Here is a 25,440-nt window from a genome sequence, read left to right as displayed (position 1 = left end):
TTAAAAACCATAATAATCTTTTATTTAAATTCATTCAAAGAGGCATTAATTCTCTGCTTCCCAATTTGATGATTTTCTGGACATATCTGCTTAAGTTCTTTAAGTAAAGAATCTACATTTAAATATTCTTTCTGCATCTTTGCAAAAGGTCATCATTAATCTTAGAATGAAGGCTGCCTAACATTGTTCTGGTTGACAGGTCTAACTTTTGAATGATAGTGACCTTTCCTCTCAAAATTGAGTCCAAAAGTTTATCAGGTGCTTCACTCCCCCAAATTAGTAAGATATAATTGTCTTGAAGCTCTGCAAACTGAAAATGTCACCTAAGTTTGAGGCAAACTCATTCACTGGTAAAAACTGTCTGAAGTGATACAAGACTACTTTTAACCTTTATTAATCTCATATAATGTGAACATTCATACATTTTGCTACAAACATTAATGTGTTTGATAACAGAGTATTGCTCCAGACTCTGCTGGATGGTGTTATGTAATATATAGTATTACTTTTCTAAAATTCAAAAGGTTTTAAATTCCAAAATGCATTTGACCCAAAGGTTTCAGATAATGAAATGTGGACCCAATAATTTTGAGTGTAGAGGGATACAGTGGGATATTCCAATTACCCTTACCATTCATATATTTATTCATACCAAGCTTCTCCAAGTGTCTGTTTTTATAAAATATGTGTGGGGTATAATTCTGTTTATAACTTTTTCTAAAAAGTGCTCACACTTTTAAAGTAGCTCAAACAGAAAACTTCACATTATTTTTGCTTGACCTGCTACTCAAACTACTAACTTCTTCCTTTTTACAAATTGAAAATAATATAAAATTAACTAGACAGTTTAAGATATTATATGCCTTGGTAATTTGGGAAATGGGGCTTCAAATTCTTTTCCTACTAAGTCTATGGATGCTTTCCTGCTACAATTACATAATTATGGCAGAGACAACACGATCTTCAAAGCCTAAAATATCTCCTATCTGGTCTCCTTTCCAGAAAGTCTGTTAAGCCCTGCTCAAAGTCACTGCTCAGCTGAGGATGGTACTAATATCTGTGACTATCTGATAGCTATGATTTTACAAACTGAAGGTGGTTTGTCTGCATTTAGGGCTCACAGTAGGTATAGGCAACATTTCAAAGGCAAAGACAATAGCTGCCACAGACTGACATTCCCTTTCTGTTTTAATTAATTAATTAATTAATTAACATAATCTCTGCACCCAGCTAGGGCTTGAACTCACAACCCTGGTCACACGCTCTACTGACTAAGCCAGCCAGGTGCCCCATTCCTTTTCTGTTTGAATGTGGTCTCAACTGGTCAAAATGTTAGATTCTTGGCCAGATCCAGAGGGACTGAAGTATGGTATTTGCTGATGATATAAATCTGGTCAATGAATTCATAAGGTAAAGTTAACTAATTTTCCCATCTACTATAAACATACAATTCCCTGGAAGGGAATCCATATACCTTTACATTTATGTTGATATGCAGAATTACAAAGAGGTTGGGAAATACGGACCTTACAAATTATTCATAGTTCATGTGTGTTACTTCTTGAAAAGATTATCTCTTGCCATCTTTGACAAAGACTTTCCCAGCTCAACTGTGGCTCAATAAACTTTTATTATTTTTTGTTATTTATTTTTATTCAAAAGAATTTGTTTCCCTATCACAAAAATTAGGTAACCACACCACCAACAGCAGCAAAGTCCATAGAGTTACATTGATGGTGGAGAGTTCACTGGGTAGTCCCAATGTCCCAAAGGTCATGAAGGAGAAAAGAAAAGGAAAAGAAAAAATACTCAAAACAAATCCAAAACCCATGATGACTTTGGGGAGAGACATCACATGACAGTTTGTCTTCTCTCATTGTCAGCTGCAGATATATTTCAGCAGGATCAAATACAGTTTAACTTGAGTAAACCCTTCATACCAACTCCAGCACCTAATTGGGGGGAAAAAGGGAAAAAAGAATCAGTTTAATAAAATCATTTTAAAATATGGAAACAGTTTAATGAATCTTTACTGTATTGTAAATGGAGAACCAAATCAAGAAAACTTTTCCTAACTGCTAAAATGCTAAAGAATTTGAAGGGATTAGACATTGATCCTTCCTTCCTTTCAATTCAACAGTTGCAGGAACTCTTTCAGATTAGTTAGCTCCACAGTTAACTAGGGAGCCTTTAAACTACATAAAACATACAGATAAATGAACTGGGTGATAGAATGGTTTTGAAATTTATGTTGGTATCTTTCCATATTCTTAAGAAAATTTTAAGTATTGCTGCTCAGGATTTTAATCTATTTCTTTCTTCCACTGATAAAGAGTTTATAGCAATCAAAGTATACAGGAACTTAAAATCTTGCCTTTTCCTAGTGCTTCATTCATTTTCAAGTCAATCATCTGATGTCAAGGTATTGTGTTAGTTATTAGAGTTCAAGTCCTATCTTGTCATACGAGAAAGTTGTCATACTGCTAAAAGTAAAAATAAGCAGCAGCAGCAATGATCAGTTATAAAAACAGCTGAAGAAATGTCTAAGAAAGGACACAGAAGCTGAGGACAATTATAAGATACTGTCAAAAGGATTATGTTCGATGGAGACTGCAGTTCTAGGTGGAAAGAACTAAAGGAGCAACTTTCCCCTCCTGCTGTGCTAAGGCTTAACTTGTGCCTGTGCTTCCATGATGCTTTTTGTCTTTATATTTGGCAAGTAGCCGATTCAACAAAAGAGGTCAATGCTGTTGAACAAAATCTTAAGAGCTGTCACTGAGATTCTATAAGTACCTGTGTAGTTTTGAGCTTTCTGCAGATACGTTAGCAATCTCAATTGCCTCAAAGGCCAAACTTGTTGAAAAATAAGGTGCAGCTTTTTCAATACATGCCTTGCCATGAGAATAGAGAAAAACTGAGAGACTACAGAGAGCTACATAAAACAGAGACTCCAAGACCTTCTACCATCTTGCTTGAGATTCCAGAACATAACACAATCAGTTCAAAAGCCTGGCTTTCATTTAAGTTGCCCATGGCTCTCTAGTGAGGCTTTCCAAATAGAGAAACTAGCTGTATAAAAAGGAGTATACATGTAAATTAGTTTGACCAGCTAACAGTGCAGTTCTGCTTTGAGTTTGCTCAATTCATCACCATAGGACAAGGTGTTAGGCTTGGATTTGCTCCCTTGGTTGCTGGGTCATTCTCCACTCAGGATGAATGGAAGGAAGCCACAGCAAAATTAATGCTAAGTGGCAGAAGACATAGATACATATTATTTTTAAAAGATCACTTCCTGATATTTCTGTATCAGCAGAGAATATGTAGAAAGAACTGGCACCCACAGAACTAGTGCTAATCAAACTCATGTACTAAAACCCTCTTCCCAAATGGTGTTTTATTTAAAAAGTTCACTGCTTAGCTCGGGATTTACTTATCTAGTGTGTCATGCTCAAGTGCTAAATATCCGATAGTATAATCAGATAACATTATTACTTCCTTGAGCTCCTAACTACAAAGAAAAGTATGTGGAAACCTATGCATAAAAAATTTGTGACTAAGACTGTGTGCCAAGAGACATTTAAATTTCCAAATTAAACTAATGGAATGATCACATGATCAATGTTCAGTGAAACCCTAAAATACCCTTTCTTGCCTTGGCAACTGAGGAAAACCCTACTTAGCAGGGGAAGAAAAGGAAGACAAACATGAGGAAGAGAAGAGTAAAATAAGACCAGATATTTTTAAATCTGGCGAATGTCCCAGCATCCTCTGCTCTACCTTGGACTTTGTCCACTGACTACACCTGCATAACAGAAGCAGCAGTGCTTGGCCCACAGTGAATACTTAATAGTCTTCATCTATTTTTCATTCTGACCAACTATCAATCTATTCGACATTCATATAACCTCCCCTCAAAGCCATTTCATATGGACAGATACACGACTTGGAATGATCTCTAAGGCTTAGTACAACTCTGTATTTCCATGTTTTAGTCTGTTAGAGTCTAAAAATGGATCTGAATTTAAAATGAAGATGTATACCATAGCTTACCTTAATTGTACCCTGACTGTTAGCAGCAATCAGCACATTGGACTCCTAGAAAAGAATAAGAACTTTTAAAGTATAGAGAAGGACTTCCTGGAGGGTAGTCCAAGAGAATAATTTCCTTTCACCCTTCTTTTTTCACTTCGCCCTAAAACACCAATAGAATCTAAAGTGGAGAACCAACTTTAACACGTTTTAACTATGAATTTTAAACACCAAATCCCTTATTTTGAGGGTTAAGTTTGAATAAGAAAAATAAAATTCAAAACTGAGTAGGAAAATTTCAAATGTAAAGAAAAATAAAAGAAAAATAGATTACCACTGGAAGGAAAACCAAGAGAAACAAAGACTGAAATAAAACCAAAAAATGAGAATAATTTGAGAAAAACAAAGTGCATAATCCTTTCCACAGAAAACTCTCCCTTCAGTCCTTTTCCTCTCCTGAAACAACTGATGTAAAATGCTATCAACATCTCTGGCATAATCTCTATGGATAGCTATTTGGTATCAGGAAATCCCCCCCCAAAAAGTGACTATTCATCTGGCAGAAGAAAGGATATGTTTCCTTTTAATTATTCAATCACTCAGTATATGCATTTTTAATAACTCTGGTGATTACTTCAATAGAATTTATCTATTGAACATATCTATTATATTCTAAGCCTTAGGAAAAACCATTTCTCTGAAGAGTATGAAGGGTGGGAAAAGGAACAGACAAGACTGAGTTTACCGGAGAGAATCTCATTAAGTAAGAAGAGTTGGGGCATGCTTCCTATTGGAAACAGAGAGTCTAGTAGGGCTCTGGAGCTTGGAAGTATATAGAAAGAAGTCTTTCTGCTTCTCAGAGTAGGCTGCTAAAAGGGGATAAACAAATTCAAAACTGACATAGAGGCCACATGGCTGATAGAAAAGACCAAGTCCAAATAATATCTATGAGAAACAGATAAAGTGATAAAACCTCAAAGAAAGATAGGTTCTGCCTGAATATCCTACAGGCTTCATGACAAAGCGAGAAAGAGAAGAAAGAAATTGATTTGTATGCCGGGAAAGTTAATTTAGCCAATATGAGTTAAACTTTCGTTTCTTTGATATAAGAAATCTGTGCTCTACAAACTTATACATTTCTATTTTTTAGCTTTTCCTTTGATTCCTAGTAAAGTGACTCTTGAAAAATGCTCATCAGGTTGCTACTGGTGTAAGAGAAAATAATTTCTTCCACTATCCCTAAAATTTTGAGAATCAGAATATTCTTTGGATGTAGTCGGTGGTAAGAGCATCAATGGTCACAGCAGTATGAAGAAGTAATAAAGAGATGTTTTTTCTGGGGGTGAGCGTGGGAATCGCTGATGATGGGGTTCAGGAAACACAGCCCCAAAACATGGCACCTTGATATATTTGAATATTTTAAGCTGAAGGAGTCTGAGAAAACAGCAGAAGCAGGAAAGTCACTCTGATTTCCCACTCACTCTACCCTTTCCCCCTGAAACAGGTCATAAAACCCTCATGTGAGAGGTGCCTCCCCTATACTAAGAGTAAAGAAGCATCCTTATCTCCAAAAACAAAGGGACACCAAGAAGAATCTGAACAAACCGGACTTGCAAAGTTTTCCCCAACTTTCAACAATTACCTCATACTCCTTAATCTATCCACATTTCTACACCACTACCCACTCTTCATCACACCTAGCATAAAATACAAAGGTCGTTTCTTTGGGTCTTCATTTCTTTATGAAGGATCCCAGGTCATGTAAAACTTCTATTAGATAAATTTGTATGGTTTTCTCCTGTCAATCTTTCCTGTCTAGTTTTTAGATCCAGCCAGGGACCCTAAGAGGGTTAAGGAAAACTCTTCCCCTACACTGATATGTTCCTGGCTGAGGTCTTCCCTTAAATCAGCACATTTATTTTTGAAAACAGTAACACAAGTAATATAGTACTCACTATAGAATTAGTTTCAGTATTTACTTTGGGGAGTTACAGGCTACTTCTGGGACCAAGTATAGAATTATTATTTCCATATGGGGGTGGGGGTGAGGTGAGGGGGCAGGAAGATTAATTTGGGATTTATTTACTCTTTTAGCTACCTGAATTAAGAAATTGGTTTCAATGAATTTGGGGTATCATTAGGCAATAAAATAATTCACTCTGAGCTGGTCAAAGGCAGAATTTCTATGCCTGCCTCAGAAAAGAAAGAAGCACTGTGTGGTATCATATGGATTTCTTTCTAGAAAGAATTTTAAATAAGCTATGTGATATCACAACTGCAACCAGTGGACCCAGAAATGATTCTTCCGTGAACACCATCCAGAAATGAAGCTACAAATAGCAATGATCAATCTAAGTTCTGCTTGAGGAAAGACTCCAGTCTCAAAGAAAGCAACTGCCACCCATCATTTGATGCTGCAGTCACCAAGAATTACTCCCTCTGCTATGGGAACAAACAATGTCTGGAGGATGAGAAATGTATAGCCTAAGGCACTCTCTCTGCCATTTTGGTTCTAGTCACCTTTAATACGAACGAAGAAGGCAGAGAAAGCTGGTGGAGAGATAAGGACTCACTCTGGGGGGGATCTACCTCTACAAGTTACAGACCTTAAGAATTCTATAATTCACACTTCTAAAATTCTTGGTGGAAGGAAAGCTTAGAAAAGCATGGAATATTATCATACAGTATGAAAAGTTGGGCTTAATACAAATAAGAGAATTTAATCTAGTTAGATTATCAAATAAGAGGCGTATGAAGTCTATACAATTACTTAGCTAAACCAAAGAAGGAAGATATCTGATAACTCTCCGAAATGAATAATGTTGTTCCTAATCTCAGGACTATCATGGCATTAATAGATGGTACCATATTACATGCTACCAGAGGGTTAACTCTAATCTTTTCCTATGGAAATAAACATCTCATTTACAAATAAGCCAACATAGCTGCCCAGCTGGAATTGCTTTGCGGGACTAATATATAGGTGACAGGGTATTCTAAGACTGCTTAGAAATACTCAAAACTATTCAAATTAACAATGAAAGAAAAATAATAGCTTTACATCTCAGTATGCCCCTCCCTCTAAAGACCATGAACTTTTATTTTTTATAAAGATTTATTTTAGAGAGACAGAGAGAGTGAGTGTATGCCAGAGCAGGGCTGGGGGTGGGAGGTGGGGAGAGGGGTGGAGGGAGAGGGAGAGAGAATCCTCAACCAGACTCCCTGCTGAGCAAGGAGCCCAACACAGGGCCTGATCCTAGGACCCTGAGATCATGACCTGAGCTGAAATCAAAAGAGTCAGCTGCTTAACTGATTGAGCCACCCAAGTGCCCCAAGACCATGAATTTTTAAAGTGATTTAGGATTAAACTTTTAGCCAAATATTAGCATAACATAAATTAAATTTTGCATGGAACAGAAAAATAAAACCAGAAATTTTACTTCAGCATAGAGGTGTGGAAGTGATAAGCACAAGATTATTACTATAGTTTTTGAGTGATTCTTGTTTGCATTTTGAATAACTGGTAATCCTTAGCTGTAGCCAAAGTCTGCCACAGCCCTAATGTACATAAGTTTACTTGCTAAATAAAATTAAAGTGCCAGCCAGTGTCTCATTATTTTTTTCTTTCTTAAAAACTGGTGGTTTAGACAAACAAAAAAATTGGCAGTTTTGGGGCGCCTGGGTGGCTCAGTCATTAAGCATCTGCCTTTGGCTCGGGTCATGATCCCAGGGTCCTGGGATTGAGCCCAGCGTCGGGCACCCTGCTCAGCAGGTAGCCTGCTTCTCCCTCTCCCACTCCCCCTGCTTGTGTTCCCTCTCTCACTGTGTATCTCTCTGCCAAATAAATAAATAAAATCTTTAAAAAAAAAATTGGCAGTTTTGCTACAAAACTCTCTTCAGGGTTAAGCTAATAATGTACCTACTATTTTCTTCTTAATACAGAGAGATTAAAAAAGATAATGGAAAAAATAGCAGTAAGTCTTTTATAAAAATAGAAGACATATACACAAACATACACCAACTTGCTTAAAGTCAGTGATACTATACTAACATATTAACTTATACTGAAACAAAACTAGCATCTACTGGAACAGTTTTCTCTTAGCTAGCTTGCCTATTAAAGTGCCATTATAATCAATATATTACAATCCTGGGCAAGCTCACTTAGTTTGCAATTGGAGGATCTATTCTTAGAGATTGACATAAATGATTTTGAATGTGAAATAATTTTACTATAGAAATGAGTATGTTAAATAACTTCCATTTCTGCTTGTGGACAGAGTAAATGGAATGGATTTACTGTCCTACTATAAGCAACTAGAAAACTGAACTATGTAAGACAACACCGGATAACAGGCCGTATAGGACTATGATCCTTATAAGAAGGAGAATCCTGTAATTGCCCTGGCTTTCTGCTTGGAGGCAACTTCTGAACCACAAAGCAAGAAGGGGAATCCAAACAGAGGAATCTATAAGCATACCATAGCAGACTCACTAAGTCGAGGAAACAGATACAAGTTCAGAGTATCTGTAGGGCAGCTGAAGTTTGTAGGGCCAAGTACCACAGGAGAAAGTTATATTAAAGTAGAGCTCCAGGGCGGTGCCTGGATGGCTCAGTCATTAGGCATGTGACTTTGGCGCAGGTCATGATCCCGGGGTTCTGGGATCGAGCTCCATTGGGCTCCCTGCTCTGCGGGAAGCCTGCTTCTCTCTCCTCCACTCCCCCTGCTTGTGTTCCCTCTCTGTGTCTCTCTCTGTCAAATAAATGAAATCTAAAAAAATAATAAATAAATAAAGTAGAGCTCCAGGAATCTGCATGGGGGTCTCTTCTCCTTGACTGTATGTTGTTATAATAAACTACACATGAATAGGATTAAACTACACAAGACCAGGAAAATAACAATGAACAGGGAAAGGACAACTACTGACAATGTATAACATTATCAAATGCCAGACTTCATACAGAGTTAGGAGATGTTTGAGCTTTGAGCAGCCACAGTGAAGAAACCTCACTGAACATTTAGCGCATTTAGCAGGTAGTAGTACCTTGTTGGTAAGGCTAAATTAGCATTAAAGTACATGTTTCTCTAGACCAGGGATCAGCAAACTATCGCTTACAGGCCAAATCTAGCCTAATGCCTATATTTTGTATTTCAGTCTTAACTGAACATAGCTGTGATAATTTGATTATATACTGTTTACGGCTGCTCCAGCACTAGAGTATCAGAATGGAGGAACTGCAACAGACACCGTATGGCCTGAAAAGCCTAAAATATTTGCAATGTGGTTAAGAAAAAGTTCGCTGACTGCTACTCTAGAATCACCCTAATAAAATTTAAAAACAAGTGTCAATAAAATCAACTTTATCTCCAAAAACAACTTTCTATCTCCAAAAACAAACTTTGGGGTGCCTGGGTGGCTCAGTGAGTTAAGCGTCTGCCTTCGGCTAGGGTCATGATCTCAGGGTCCTGGGATTGAGCCCCCCTAGGGCTCCCTGCTCAGTGAGGAGCCTGCTTCTCCTCCCTCTGCCCCTCCCCCCCACTTGTGTGCTCTCTCTCTAATCAATAAAAATCTTAAAAAAAAATCCCAAACATTAATACTCTTTTCTTTTTATATCTGATTAAAAATAATTTTTTAAAGTAATCTCTATACCCAATGTGGGGCTTGAACTAACGACCCTGAGATCAAGAGTCACATGCTCTACTGACTGAGCCAGCCAGACACCCTCAAACTCTAATACTCTTAAAAACATTCAACAAAATCCAGACACTCAACAATGAAGCATTTACAATGTACAGCATTCAAGAGGCAAAAAGAATGACCCAGGGAGAAAAAGAAAATCAATGAATAGAAACAGATCCAGAAATGATAAAGATAATGGAAGCAGCAAAATGAGGATTTATAAAACAGACAGAACTATACTCAAGTATTAAAAGGAAACAATGAACTTAGTAAGAGAAATAGAACACAAAATTACAAAGACCAGATGGAATTTCTCCACCTGAAAAGTACAGTTATCTCAAATGAAAAATTCACTGAATGGACCTAACAATGGATGAAACAGTAGAGACTAAAGCATCAATAAATCTGACATGGGAAAAAGAAAATCCAAATGGAAGCAGAAGAGAAAAAGACTGGGAAGGTTAATAATAAAAAAGATTAGCATTTGTGTGACCATAGGACAATATGCAATCTAGTAAATGTGTAATTGGAATCTCAAATACAGGAGAAAGGGCAGAAAAAATATATGAAGATAGAAAGTTAAAAATTTTCCAAATCTGAAAAGCATAAAATCCCCACATATACCACCACATCAACGCACATCATAAGCTACTAAAAATGTGTAAGAAAGAGAAAATCTTGAAAAACTGACAGAGGAGAAACAGACATTACACACAGGAACAACATCACCAATTTCTCATCAGAAGCAATGTAAGCCAATAAAACAGTATCTTTAAGGTAATGAAAGAAGAAAACTGTCAACCTAGAAATATTATTCAAAAGTAAAAGATTATTTTCAAAAAAACTGAGATAGCAGATCTGCACTGTAAGAAATTGTTAAAGAACTTTCTTATACCACATGAAAACTCAGATCTGAAAAAAAAGATCAAGAGTGCTGTAAATGATCAATATGTGGGTAAATATAAAAGATATCTGCTCTCTTGTTTTTTAATTTTCTTAACAGATAATTGTCTGTTTGAAGCAAAAATAATTAACAATGCATTATGGTTATCATAAACAGAAGTAACATATATGACAGCAAAAGTACACAGGATAAAATAGGGAAACAGAAGTATATTGTTGTAAGGTTCTTCCATAATGCATAAAGAGGTACAATCTGAAGACAGACCATGGTAAGTTAAATATGAATATTAAAAACCTTAGAAAAACCAGTAGAAAAGTAAAGAATTAGTATAGCTAATAAGCTAGTAAAGGAGATAAGATGAATTATAAAAATAATAAAAAAAGAAAGGAAATGAGCAACATGGGGACATAGAACACATAGAATAAACAGAAAACAAATAGCAAGATGGTAGACAAATATCCAACCTTACTGATAAGAAAATGTAAATGGTCTAAATACTACAATGAAAAGGCAGAGATCGTAAGACTTGATAAAACAGCAAGACCAACTCTATGCTGTCCATAAAACACACTTTAAATCTTTTTATTTTAAAAAACAAAGATACAAAGTAAAAGGAGAGGAAAATGTACCATGCAAATATTAATAAGAAAGCTGGAATGGCTCAGGGCATCTGGGTGATGTAGTCAATTAAGCATCCAACTCTTGGCTTCTTCTCAGGTCGTGATCTCAGTGTTTTTGTGCTGGGCTCAGTCCACAGTCTGCTTAAAAAAGACTCTCTCTCCCTCTGCATCTGTCCCTCCCCACCTCCTCCGCTCATGCCCACACATACATTCTCTCTCTCTTCAAATATATAAATCTTAAAAAAAAAAAAAAGAATGAAAGCTGAGATGACTCTAAATATCAGAAAAAGACCTCATGACAAGGAATATGAGTAGGAATAAAAAGGGATATTTTATAATTAAATAAAGGTCAATTAATTTTTAAAAATCCTAAACTGAGCTTCAAAATACACAAAGCAAAATCGATGGAGCTGAATGGAATAGATAAGTCCACATTTGTGTTTGGACACTTCGATACACTTTTTTTTTTTAAGATTTTATTTATTTCTTTGATAGAGAAAGACACAGTGAGAGAGGGAACACAACCAGAGGGAGTGGGAGAGGGAGAATCAGGCCTCCTGCTGAGCAGAGAGCCCGATGCGGGGCCCGATCCCAGGACCCTGGGACCACGACCTGAGCCGAAGGCAGATGCTTAATGACTGAGCCACCCTTCTGTCAACAATTCAAAGAATAAGCAGACAGAAAATCAAAGATATAGAAGACTTGAATAATATTACCAAAAACAAATTGAGCAAATTAATACTTAGATAAACCTCACTTAAATGGCAAAAAATACACATTCTTTTCAAGTGCATGTGAACTATTCACCAGGACACACAATGTGCCATACCACTAAACAAATCTCAGTAAACTTAAAAGACTGAAATTATGCAAGTATGTTCTCTGATCAAACAGAACCAAAGTCGAAAACGGTAACAAAAAGACACCTGAATTTCTTTCATGAGTATTTTATAGTTTTCTGAGTATAGATTTTTTGCCTCTTCAGCTAGATTTATTCCTAGGTATCTTATGGTTTTGGGTGCAATTGTAATTACGGGACTTTGCACAAGTTCCCAGAGCTAACTCAGTGTTTAGAAGCTGACTCTTAATCTCAGGAAACAAACTGAGGGTTGCTGGAATGGAGGGGGGTGGAGGGGGATGGGGTGGCTGGGTGATGGACATTGGGGAGGGTATGTGCTATGGTGAGCGCTGTGAATTAAGACTGATGAATCACAGACCTATACCCCTGATAATACATTATATGTTAATTAAAAAAAAAAACTTGGCTTTTACAGAAGCTTCTGATAAAAGCTTTCCCTAATCTCCATGGTGATAAGGTAACTCTCTCCAAATTGCCTCCACAGAAAGAATAAATGTCTATCATCATAGCACTTTCATATCATGATAGTGGCTTCTATATACAGTTTATTAATTCCATGCCATTTTATTCATCTATCATTATCCTTCCTTTTATCATTAGAGTACATATTATATCCCAGGTATTCTGCTATGTATTGGAGTTCTGAAGATGAGTAAGATATGATGTCTGATCTTGAGATTATAGAGTAGGAGGGAAAATGGACTTTGAAATGAAAACTACTATATTATTATAAGAAATATAGAGTTCATAGGGGCAACTGAGGAAGCAAGAAGGAAGTGATTCTCTATCTGGGAGAGAGAAGAAAGGCTTCATACATAAGACCACAAATGAAACATGAAAAAGTAACAGTTGAAATTTCTCAAGAGAAAAGATAGAGGATTTTTTTTTTAAGATTTTATTTATTTGTGAGACAGCGAGAGCGAGAGAGCACAAGTGGGGTGAAGGGCAGAGGGAGAAGCAGACTGTCTGCTGAGCAGGGAGCTTGACGCAGGGCTCAATCCCGGGACTCCCAGATCCTGACCCGAGCCTAAGGCAAATGCTTAACCGACTGAGCCACCCAGGTGCCCCAAGATAGAGGATATTTTAGACAAAGGGACATGGTTATGCTAATGCCATGAGTTTGGGGGAAAAATGGTGTTTTGGGGTGATGACAAATTATGAGTCAGTTTGTATATTAGTTGATTAGATGAGAGGAACAGGTTGGGGTAAACATGTAAACTATTCTCTCATACCAGAGTTAGGATTTTATTTATGGATAACAAGGAGCCAATGGCAAGGAAAAGACAGAATTACTTTTTTTCTAATAGTGTTCTAATCCCTCAGTGATGTCTCACTCCCCTCCCACAACCCCCAAGGCACCTAGAGTCACTGTCTTTAATCATATCACTTAATAAAACTCTTAAATCCACCCCTATTAAGTTAAGCAAGTGAAATTCTTACAAAAAGCCAAAAATAAAAAAAAAAGGTTGTATGCCAGGAGACAAGTAGGAGACAATACCTGTATCCTCAAACATCCTTCAAAAGCTGGGTTTTTTTTTTTATTTAAGATTTTATTTATTTATTTGACAGAGAGAGCACAAGCAGAGGGAGAGAGAGGGAGAAGCAGGCTCCCTGCTGAGCAAGGAGCCTGATGTGGGACTCGATCCCAGGACTCTGGGATCATGACCCGGGCCGAAGGCAGCCGCTTAACTGACTGAGCCACGTAGGCGTCCCAAAAGCTGGGTTTTTTTAAGAAGGCTCCAAGCCCAGTGTGGGGCTTGAACCCACAACCCCTAAAACAAGAACTGCATGCTCTATAAGCCAGGCAAGCACCCCTAAAATTGTTTTTCTTAAGCAAATATACTGAAACACTTTTATTATGATGATGATGATGATGATTTTTTTTTTTTTTTTTTTGAGAGAGCGCGTGTGAGCGGTAGTGGGGTGGAGGGCAGAGGGAGATGGAGAATCTCAAGCAGACTCCCTGATGAGCACAGAGCCCAACATGGGGCTGGATTTCATGACCCTGGGATCATGACCTGGCCTAAACCAAGAATCAGACGCTTAACCAACCGCACCACCCAGGCACCCCAATATACTTGAAACACTTTTTTTTTTTTTTAAGATTTTATTTATTTGACAGAGAGAGACTCAGAGAGAGAGGGAACACAAGCAGGGGGACTGGGAGAGGGAGAAGCAGGCTTCCCGCTGAGCAGGGAGCCTGATGTGGGGCTCGATCCCAGGACCCTGGGACCATGACCTGAGCCGAAGGCAGACCCTTAACGACTGAACCACCCAGGTGCCCCTACTGAAACACTTTTAAATAAACATGTTTGTAATATGTGAGGCTAACTTTTAACATTTTTAAAAGGAAACTAAATACAGAAAAAGAGTAGTGGTTATTTAATAATCTACCTAACGAGACTACTTCTAATCTCTCAGTTTAATGGATTCTACACACTGCTATGAAAATATTCTGTGATAATTCATCTCCCTGGACAGTGGACTTTAGGAACTTACTAATGCGTACATAAGAAAGAAACACACATCTTTTTTCAGTATGGCATTCAAGACTCTGTCATCTGGAACCTCTCTCATTTCCCAACAGAGTTTCTACCCCACATTCTTATTTAGACTACTCTATTAGAAGTTTCTTAAACATCTACTGTACTTTCTCTCATCTATACCTTTGTTCACACTGTTCTCCAGCCTGAAGGCAGTGTAGCTAAGAGTGTGGGTTTTCGAACCAGGTAGAGCTGGATTCAAATTCTAACTCTACTACTCCTTATTTAGTTGTGTTATCTTGAGTAAGTCAGTTAACTTCTCTGAGCCTTAATTTCACCTGTAAACAGAGGTAAAAAGTATATACCTTAAAAGATTTATGGTGATGACTTTGAATTAAGACAGCACTTAGTATATAATGCCTGGTTACTACTAAAAAGATGCTGGTTTATGGTCTTCTGTCCAGGCATGTCCTCTACCTCTGTCTTAAGCCTTCTAAAACCCTGTATGTCGTTATGAAGCCCAGCACAAGAGCCAGTACCTTCATAAAGTCTTCCATAATTCTCCCAATTAGAAGTAATCTCTCCCCATCTAGGGTCAATACTTTCAGGGGTAATTCTCTTATAAGGATTTCTTTCATTCAGGCTTATACCATAGTTGTTTACAAATATTTATATTGGGTTGTAAACCATCTAAATATATCTTATATATTTAGGAATGTATTTTATGGGGCACCTGGGTGGCTCAGTTGGCTAAGTATCTGCCTTTGGCTCAGGTCATGATCTCAGAGTCCTGGGATCAAGTCCCACATTGGGCTCCCTGCTCCGTGGGGAGTCTGCTTCTCCTTCTACCTCTCCCTCTGCTCCTCCCCCTGCTTGTGCTCTCTGTCAAATAAAATCTTTTAAAAAAAGGGATTTATTTTATATAATGCAAAATTAATATCTAATGAATTAAAAACAAGTGCAAGTTGTCCAGTTATATGGATTAGTGTAGAAAGTGTTGAAGATGATGACAGCAACAGTTATTATTTATTGTTGGTCATTAACCTTGAGTTACTCACCTATCTCGATACTTTCCATATATTTTCTAATTTTGTTCCAGAATATTATGTGGAAGATACTATCATTCTGATTTCATAGAAGAGAAAACAAAGGCTTACACAAAGGTTATTAACTTGCCCAAAGCCTCAGATCTAGTATTGAGTGGCAAGAGGAATACAAATCTGACAACCTGACTCTAGTACTCTTAATCATAACACTACCCTAAGACAGAAGTTATAAATGACACATGTCTCCCATGCCCCTTACATGTTTAAAAGCACAACCTTGCCAAATAAGGATCTCAAAAAATTCTGAAACATTTTCACCCTCAAAGCAACTTCATGGTCAGTGTTATAAAACTAAGGAAGGCAAGTATTTTGAAGATTTTATTGGGAGAAAAACAAAGCTAAGGCATATGACCTTTAAGACTGAGTCTTCAAGTGCTAGAACACTATTAGTGACATGGCAAATGGAAAGTATACTGAAATACTATTCACATTTGTCTTCTAAACACAACAGATGCAGCTGAGATAGCTAGTAAAAATTAGTGTAAGAGTTCTGTCTTCAATCTACAATCACTGAATTTTCTTAAGGTGTCCACTAAGTTAAAACTGTATATCCATTTAAATCCTTCATATGATGAAACTGATAAATCACTATGTACAACAATATCTGCAAATACAACCCCTAGAGGACACAGAACATGGAGGAAAATGGCTGAATTTAATACCTTCCTTAAATAAACATAAAGAAGTATATAAAAATTTGAGGTTAACTATGTTTCAAGCAAGAACAACTCACAATCTACATTATATCTGTTAATTCCTTAATATTCTCTCCATGGAGCTTTTTGTCTCTTTTTTTATGAACAGGTATCTTTCTTCTCATTGCCAGAAAAGAGTGCTAATTTGGAGTGATGACTGCAGCGTCACTTCAAATAAAAGACCATACATACTTTAGGCTCTTTTCATACCAATATTATAAACATAAAATAGGGATTTCTGCCTCATTTTTTTCACTTTGGGGTGGGATGGAAGGGTAGTGATATTTATATTCAAAATAATCTGGAAAATTAGAATGGCTTCTCCTTTCATATATGGGTTCATGGATTCTGTATACAGTCAAATCTGCTTTTGACTCAGGATCCTGTAGCCACAGAACACTTTAAACTGAATTTGCCCTTTCAGTTTTTCTGTTCATGCATGACCTAGAGTTGCTTTTTGAACACTCTCTTCCTATCCCTTGAGTTGAGATGCAAATACAATATGCAGAGATCTATAACAGTTTTTCTTCTATCAATGCTCTGTTAAAAGTGATTATTCAGTCATCCAGTTTCTTCATTCTTTTTATTTTCTTGAAATCATCCCAAAACCTTTACAAACTTCCCCATGGTACCCTCTAATTTAAATACAAAAAAGAGAACAGACTCAAAGTCCTAACATTTTATTGCTTCATCTTATTGTGCCGTAGTGGCTTTCCTGACATGCAGAATCATTCTTTTAATTAAAACGACTTTAGAGTAGATCTTCTCTTTTATCAAGTTCATTATTGTTTTTAGATCTCAGAGTTACAAGTCCTTCAGTTTTGTCTGGATATGAGTCATCAGGAGAGCCCCTCACCTTGACCAGAGTGTGTCCATTAACTGTAACACAGCCAGAAGTCTAGGCTGTACACGGGTAGCATGTGGAGCCCACACAAAGATACTCAAACATGCGTTTTGAAATGATCTTCAAAGATTTTTAAGTAAACACCAGGTAAGCCTGACAGTTTCTTTTTGTCCCTGACCTTTCTTTTAGCATGTGGTTTTTCTGAATTGACTTCATAAAAATATATGTAAATATGTCTAAGAAAAAATGAGCACAAAACTACAATCTATCAATAACAGGTCCTGCTCTTTAAACTGAAATGTTACAGTCCCCCCCACCCCGCCTTCTCTATTACAGAGGATCTAAGGCTGAATTATTGGTTTGAATTGAGTTTGTAAGACAGAAAATAAATGAAGTTTGTGATCTTAGAATCAAAAATTCCCATTTTACTACTGTCTCATTTTACTATCTTACAGAGATAGTAAAACAAAAAACAAAAAACAAAAAACCTTCTATCATTACCACATAACCAATCGTTGAGCTCTACAGGCCAGTTACTGTGCTAAGGACTTTATATGAATTACTTCACTTAGTCTCCACTTAGCAGTCTTACTGAGGAAAATACTATTTTCATCCTCAATTTACAAAAAAGAAACATGGTCTTAAAGAGACTAATAACTTGTCCAAAGCCATACACACAGCTATGGAATAGCAAAACTATGAATCAACATATGAAGACTGATACAATATACCAATTGCTGGCTTGCAGCATACTGATTTAATAAGCTTATTACATGCATGGCCCCAACCCAAATTTACACAAGCAGAACGCAAGGATAAAGGAGTCTCAGGTGAACATTTGATATCTATGAGAGAGCCTCAGCTCTCACATATTATATATGGATGTTACATTTCAAATTTCATATACCTAGAGTCCTTTCTATGTATAGGATTTGGTCTTTTATGGATCTCCCTAGAAGTATGATTCTAAGTGATATCACTGCAGAAAAGGGCTTGGCCACAGAACTAAGATGGAAGAGAGTGTTCTATAGTCAGGATATAAGGCTGTGCCAGTACTCTACTTTTCCCTGCCAATCCCGATTCAAGATCTGGGAGATCTGGAGTTTCTTTATCACAGGGAAATATTTTCAAGATCATCCAGTTAAATCCAAACCCTCTCTTTCCTCCCCACTGGTATCCTTGCTTAAGATAACAATGGGCACGTATCTGAGCATAAACTATAACGATTATTATGAGTAGAATGATAGTCATAATCTACAATAAAATGGGTAATTATTAATAAATTATATTATCTTCATTACATCATACTTCCATTTTTTTAAATTTTTTCAAATGCCTGTTCTTATAACTTATAATGCATTTTTTTATTGGTTCAAATGCCTGTTCTTATAACTAACTTATCTAATAAGAGGAAATGAATTAACTTTGCTAATCAAAAGGACTTCTAGATTTGGTGGCTTATCATATTTCATATTCAAAATTTTTAAGCCAAGCTTTTTCTGAATAGTGGAAACATCCCATATTGAAGATATTTTTATAATCACTCTAAGACAAAGTGGACCAGATTTTTTTAATGGCAAAGTGATGATGCTCTAGGTGCTGGATATTTCCTATACCTATGACTAGATTTAAGAAAGGATAGTACTAATCAGACAGAAGACATAAATGCATATGAAATTCAAATTTTATCTAAAGGTAAAAGGTAAAAGAGGCTAATGTGATCATGAGTATAAACACAAAATGCCAGCCCACTAAATTTTACCACTGGATCTGTCTTTACATGAAAATTCACATTCATTAAAAATGATTTGGTTATAAACTGCTCCTCTCTTTGGGAAAATGACCATATACATGTATACAGATTGATCTACAATTTCTTTGTAGGACTTCTAAGATGTTTTGCCATCATGAAAGGCTAACAATACATCAACAACTTAAGACTTCAAAGTAGTGCAAGAATCATGTCTAAGTGCCAATTTAGAAATGTAATGTGGGTAGACAGAAACATACACACACATAGAGGAAGGAACTAGAAGGAGATCCACCTCCACCAAAAATCTACCTCCACCAGAATCACCAGATTGTCATCTTCCTCCCTGTCTCAAACTTATTTTTTTCTGTCAAGACCTGTTTATATTTGGTATCCAAAGGAACTTGTGTTCACATTTAGAGCATACATAACAAAAACTGTTCTCAGGAGTGGATATTAAAACTATCTAACAACAGGAAGAGGCACCAACCTATCAGAAAAAAACTAATTTAGCTATACCATTAAATATCTGATTGTCCCTGATTTTGGCATATCCTTGGCTATAATAGTGGTTATAATTCCATCTAGTCTTTAAGTCTAACAGGAAAGACACAAATATTTCATCTTATAATGGGATTTAAAATTCATATTGTGAGGATCAAACTCTGAGCTTCCACAAAACCTCAAATAGCAAAGAAGGATGTATAACTGATGGTACTGGTGCAATGTACAAAATACTTAAGTTGCCTTCACATTCAAATAAATCCATCTCTAATTACTATGTCAGCTTTTATTTGTTATATATGAGGATCACTCGATTCCTATATTCATAGATCTGATTTGAACAGAAACCAGCGGTCACCTACTGGATTTACTGGAGACTGTGGAAGAGAGAGTTTAAGGGGCATATATGATATGGCAGCAAAAGGGTGAGGGCACATGGATAGCTACATGGGAGATGAAATGGAAAAACATGGTAGCAAGCAGATTCAAAATGATGAATGCATTACAAAGGATTTAAGAACACAAGATTAAGTACTACATTTCCTGGCCTTGGCTGAAAGATCCTAGAACATAACAGAGTGGTGAGGACACCTCTCAAATATATTTGTAAACATACCTTGAGAAAGATTCAGTCATAAGACATTCTTTTCCCCTTTGAATTAGACCTCAATAATATTTATGTTCATCATTTTTAGTAAGAGGTCATTTTAATGAAAGATCTTGAATCTAGATTTTAATTTCTTGTGTAAAGAAGCAGAGCACAAATAATACAAGTGAGGGATGCCTGGGTTAACCGACGCTCAGTTGGTTAAGTGTCTGCCTTTGGCTCATCCATCCCAGGGTCTTGGGATGGAGCCCCATGTAGGGATACCCTGCTTAGCAGGGAGTCTGCGTGTCCCTCTCTCTCTGCCCCTCCCCCTCCTTGTGCTCTGTCTCTTAAATAAATAAAATCTTTAAATACAAAATCTTAAAATGGTTCATCAAAATGAAGAGTAGACTACTGACTTCTAAAAAGCTTAGAAAAATAAGGCTACTTAATAATTGTTTGCTACAGTAATTGCTCAGAGTTAGAAATATATGGGGATTTCAGAACCACAAACAAGGACCGATCCCCATGCAGTAAGTTATAAATAAGTCCAGCTGTGGTTGCTTCCAGCACACCTGGTGCAACGCATTAGCAATGCTACTGCAGCTGCCTCCCCTGCTACCTAGCCGTCCCACACTGACAGAACACACACACTGAAAAAACTGAGATTTCAAATTTAGTGCTAAGAAGTTAATACTTAGTAGCTAGCTTTTCCCTGGTAATGGTCATTCCTAAAATCTGTTACAGACTTAAAAGTTTACATAAATTGTATTTGGAAAAAATTACTTTCTTAATGACAAATCAATTCCTAATGAGAAGAACTTCATGGAAGCCACCTCTGATTAGCTTCTTCATACCTAAAATATTGATTGAACTCTACTGATAGCCCTGATTAGTTAAGCCAATGGCCTCTCAGAAAAACACTATTTCTATATTCAGTCCACTTCCTGGCTGTAGGTTCCTTAATCAAACAAATACCTATTTTTAAAGCCATAAAATATCTATAACCCAATTAAGATGGATGCAGAAGTAACCTCGTTTGTCTATTAGAAATCTAGTACACTGGGGCTCCTGGGGGGTTCAGTCGATTAAGCATCTGCTTTCGGCTCCGGTCATGATCCCAGGGTCCTGGGATCGAGTCCTGCATCGGGCTCCTTGCTCAGCGGGAGCCTGCTTCTCCCTCTCCCTCTGCCTGCCGCTCCCCCTGCTTGTGCTCTCTTTCTGTGTCAAATAAATAAAATCTTTAAAAAAAAAAATGCAGTACACTTATTGGCCAAGATAGTAAACAAAATAGGGCAGAAAGCAGTACTTGGAACGCTGGTTTTAAGGCTGTAAGGAGGGGAACGATCAGACTTAGCCAGCTGTCCTAAGCCAGACAGAGACCTCCATGTTTATGTAGGATCACTGCAATCTGTAGACAAAAGGCATTTTTCCATTTGTCCACATGGTTGGTTCCTGCAGGTTCCATTTCTGGTGTGCTTCATTATTAAGAAGGCTTCAGTTATCCAACTTCCCAACTGCATCAGATGCTCATTTAAATACACTTTAATGTATTCAAATAAACTATAGGAAAAAAACAGGATTCAGACAGATAACAGAAAAAGAACCATTAAAAAAACATGCAGTGGGGCGCCTGGGTGGCTCAGTCGTTAAGCGTCTGCCTTTGGCTCAGGTCATGATCCCAGGGTCCTGGGATCAAGCCCCGCATCGGGCTCCCTGCTCGGCGGGAAGGCTGCTTCTCCCTCTCCCACTCCCCCTGCTTGGGTTCCCTCTCTCGCTGTGTCTTTCTCTGTCAAATAAATAAATAAAATCTTAAAATAAATAAATAAAAAAAATAAAAAATAAAAAAAAACATGCAGCATATAAAGTCAAAGTGATCTTTACTCTGGGAATTAAGGTCGCCAAGAACAAGTACCAAGGGAAGAAGGACCGAGATACACACACACACAAAAATCACATACATCCACCTTTCTTTCCTTTCCGATGCTTTCCAAAGTCTTCTCCTTTCTCATTACACAGCCCTAATCACGTTAATTTTCCTCGCCACACAACTCAATATTATCTCTAGACACCCACAACTTCCCTCACATATCAATACCTCTGGACCCTGAATGCTCTCCTGAATAAAGCTTGAGAACAATGTGCTTGCAATCAGATTATCTGACAGAAAACAATTACTCCATACAGCCAATCAATACTGCGGAGGGTGGAACTGTGCATTTTTAAGGGCGCTATTTGCACATTTCCTCCAGAATACTCTGGCAAAACTGTTTGAAGAGTTCTGTACTACTTTAAGAATATCATGTAATACAGAAGAAATAGCAATAAACTTAAGACATGGGGACCCGTACTGCATTTTGGTTCTGTTATAGTACTGGCTTCACCTTCTTGGAAACTCAATTTCTTCAACTATAAAGCAGATAATTTTAGGTACTTCACAGAATTTTTATGAAGACTCAAAGGAAACACAGTAAAGTATCTAGCCAAAAAAGGAAATGGCATATTATAGGCACCAAACAAATAAGTGGCAATTATTCTTAACAAAATACTATATCCTACATTTCCTTTTTTTTTGGTTTATTTATTTTAGAAAGAGACAGCAGCGAGGAGGGGCAGGGGCAGAGGGAAAGGGAGAAAGAAACATAAACAGACTCCACACTGAGCTTGGAGCCTGATGCCAGGCTCAATCTCATGACCCTGAGATCATGACCTGAGCCAAAACCAAGAATCAGATGCTTAACCTGCTGTACCACCCAGGTGCCCGAACCTAAATTTCTTTACAATTAAAAGGCAGTTCGGGGGCACCTGGGTGGCACAGTTGGTAAGTGTCTGCCTTCAGCTCAGGTCCTGGGGTCGAGTCCCATGTCGGGCTCCTTGCTCAGCAGGGAGAGTCCTGCTTCTCCCTTTCCCTCTGCCCCAACCCCAGCTCGTGCTCTCGCTCGCTCTCTCTCTCAAATAAACAAGTAAAATCTTTAAAAAAAAAAAAAAAAAGGCAGTTGTCTGTATGACTGTCCTAGTATATCACAGTCACCATATTCATGATCTTATAAAATTGATTAAAAACATAAAGTAGGCTCCCTAGGTTAAGTAGATTTAAATTTATTCTTAACTCTGTCCTAGAAAACTAAATAGATTTTATTATGGCAGCTAATGGTGTTGCCATTTTTTGCTCTCAAAGTAGAAGCAAGGAATATAACAGGGGCAACACTAAGTGAAGTACAATTAGAGAAGAATTCAAGCTGCCACTTGAATGGCAGCTGGTAAAATGCATTCTATAGGTGCATCAGTAACTGTTCAAAACCAGAAACCAAGGACAGGGGAACAAAAAAGTAGGGATTGAGCTGGGAAAGGATGAGAGGATTTAAGTAAATGGGAAAGGGAGGAAAGGCAATACAGAAATTTTTAAATTTAATGACTTGTTAGAAGGTACAGCCAAAAGGAAATAAGGATGTTAGTATGTTAAAAGTTGAATAGAAAAATCAAAGGAACAGCATTTCATAATAAATTTCTTTCGGTTGTACAGAATAAATTCCTGAGCTCAATGAATGATTTAAATTGACCTCACAGTAGGGCGTCTGGGTGGCTCAGTGAGTGAAGCTTCAGACTCTTGATTTTGGCTCAGGTCATGATCTCGGGATTGTGAGATTGAGCCCCATGTAGGGCTCTGCGCTGAGCATGGAGTCTGTCTGAGATTCTCTCCTTCTCCCTCCCTGCCCCACCCCCTCACTCACAGGCACTCTCTCTCTCTCTCAAATAAATAAATAATAAAATCTTTAAACAGACCTCACTTCTTTTTGTGGCCATTTAGAGTCTTTGAAACTTTAGTTAGATGAAATTTGTTAATTCAGCAAATACTTATAAAGCAAATATAAGGAAAAAAAAGCTCAACAACTGATACTTTATAGTACTTTATTACTTATGAATCCATGAACAGTGTGTTAAAAACGAAGACTCTGGAGCTTCCAGGCTGGTGAAGTCATCCAGGTGATAGGAGGATGGCTTGCCCAGAACAGGCACGAGAGCTCTACGCATCGCCGCTGCCGCCACCACCAGCAGCGGCCCCTGTCCCTGTGCATCTTTCTCATCTGGCTTTCCCTGAGTTGTATTCCTTTATAATAAGTTAGTAAAGGTTTCGTCAAATTTGGCTGATTAAACATCAGGACATGCTACCTTCTGGGAGACAGATCTTTGACTCCAGCTTTAAGATCTTGATTTACTACAAACTACAAGCACTACAAGAACGTTCTAGCTTTTATTTGTGCTACTGAGGAGATCAGAAAGAATCACAGCCTATTATCCAATGTTGCCCTTGGAGTTGGTCTTTACAACATATTCCAAAGTGACCAACTTCCACAGGGACTTAGAGAGACTCTTCATGTGGCTCTTGGAAGGGTTTGAGATAATAATACCTAATTACTCCTGTGAAATGAAGAACAGGTCTGTGGTGGCCACTGCTGGAAACACTTGTTTTCCCCCTCCCCCTTCCACACCACGGAGGTTCCTGGGTCTCACCTTCTTTGATACTATAACTTAGTAAGTCTGAGGTTTAGTAACTTGCATTTTTAATACAAATCCCAGGAAATTAATAATTCTAAAGTAGATAATCAGTAAGACCATACATTGAAAAAACACTAGTATAGACACTGGAAACTGTCTACAAATGTTGAATTCAGAGAAAGGAGAAGTCTGCATTTTTCTGCTATTGGGCAAGGGGTTGGTGAGAGGGAAGTGGAAAGATTTACTTACTAATTTAAAAATTACTGAGTGCCTATTTTCCAGATCCATGCAGGGCCAAGATAAGACCAAGATGAACAGGACAAGAGTTTTTAACCTAATGAGGCTTTTGAGTTCAATGAAAATGATTACATATGTAAAGCTTATTTTAATACTTTTACATAATCTATATGTTTATTTAGCTAAAAATGATATTATATTCAGTAGTGGAATTTGAAATACAGAAGTGGCTCAGAAATTCAGTAGAAAATTTCACCTCACAAATGGAAATCTATGAGAATTTAAAATAAATACAATAGGGGTGCCTGGCTGGCTCAGTCGTTAAGCAACTGCCTTCAGCTCAGGTCATGATCCTGGGGTCCTGGGATCGAGCCCCACATCGGGCTCCCTGCTCGGCAGGAAGCCTGCTTCTCCCTCTTCCACTCCCCCTGCTTGTGTTCCCTCTCTCGCTGTGTCTCTCTCTGTCAAGTAAATAAAATCTTAAAAATAAATAAATAAATAAATAAATAAATACAATAAAATGGGAAACTGAGAACTAGGTTGTTACCTATACTAGTGTGGTTTACATGTACTAGTAAGTAAATGTACTATTCTCTTTTCTTTCATCCTCCCATTTCAGTATTTTAAACTAGTACATAACAAAG

The 25,440-nt window shown here is 37.4% G+C and overlaps 1 protein-coding gene and 1 non-coding gene across 6 annotated transcripts in view; both read right to left on the bottom strand.

Annotated features, from left to right (window-relative positions):
* COP1 (COP1 E3 ubiquitin ligase) overlaps positions 1-25,440 on the bottom strand; it is a 246,412-nt gene continuing 220,972 nt past the window's right edge. For all 5 annotated transcript variants that reach the window (XR_003612279.2, XR_003612276.2, XR_003612278.2 and 2 more), the window contains 2 exons: positions 4,051-4,095; positions 1-1,952 (listed from right to left, as the gene is read on the bottom strand). Coding sequence is in view for 1 of the 5 variants with exons in the window: in XM_028122995.2 (XP_027978796.1) it covers positions 1,935-1,952; positions 4,051-4,095 (63 nt within the window). In the remaining 4 variants the exon portion in view is untranslated. The remainder of the gene's footprint in view (positions 1,953-4,050; positions 4,096-25,440) is intronic.
* On the bottom strand, positions 21,391-21,531 carry LOC114224033 (small Cajal body-specific RNA 3). Its single transcript, XR_003612293.1, has one exon.

The sequence above is a fragment of the Eumetopias jubatus genome, unplaced genomic scaffold (genome assembly GCF_037043125.1).
Source record: "Eumetopias jubatus isolate StellerSeaLion01/CBP00866 unplaced genomic scaffold, mEumJub1_p1.0 scaffold_12, whole genome shotgun sequence".
Classification (NCBI taxonomy): domain Eukaryota; kingdom Metazoa; phylum Chordata; class Mammalia; order Carnivora; family Otariidae; genus Eumetopias; species Eumetopias jubatus.
Note: the sequence above shows the minus strand (reverse complement) of the source record. Positions and strands in the feature narration are given on the sequence as shown.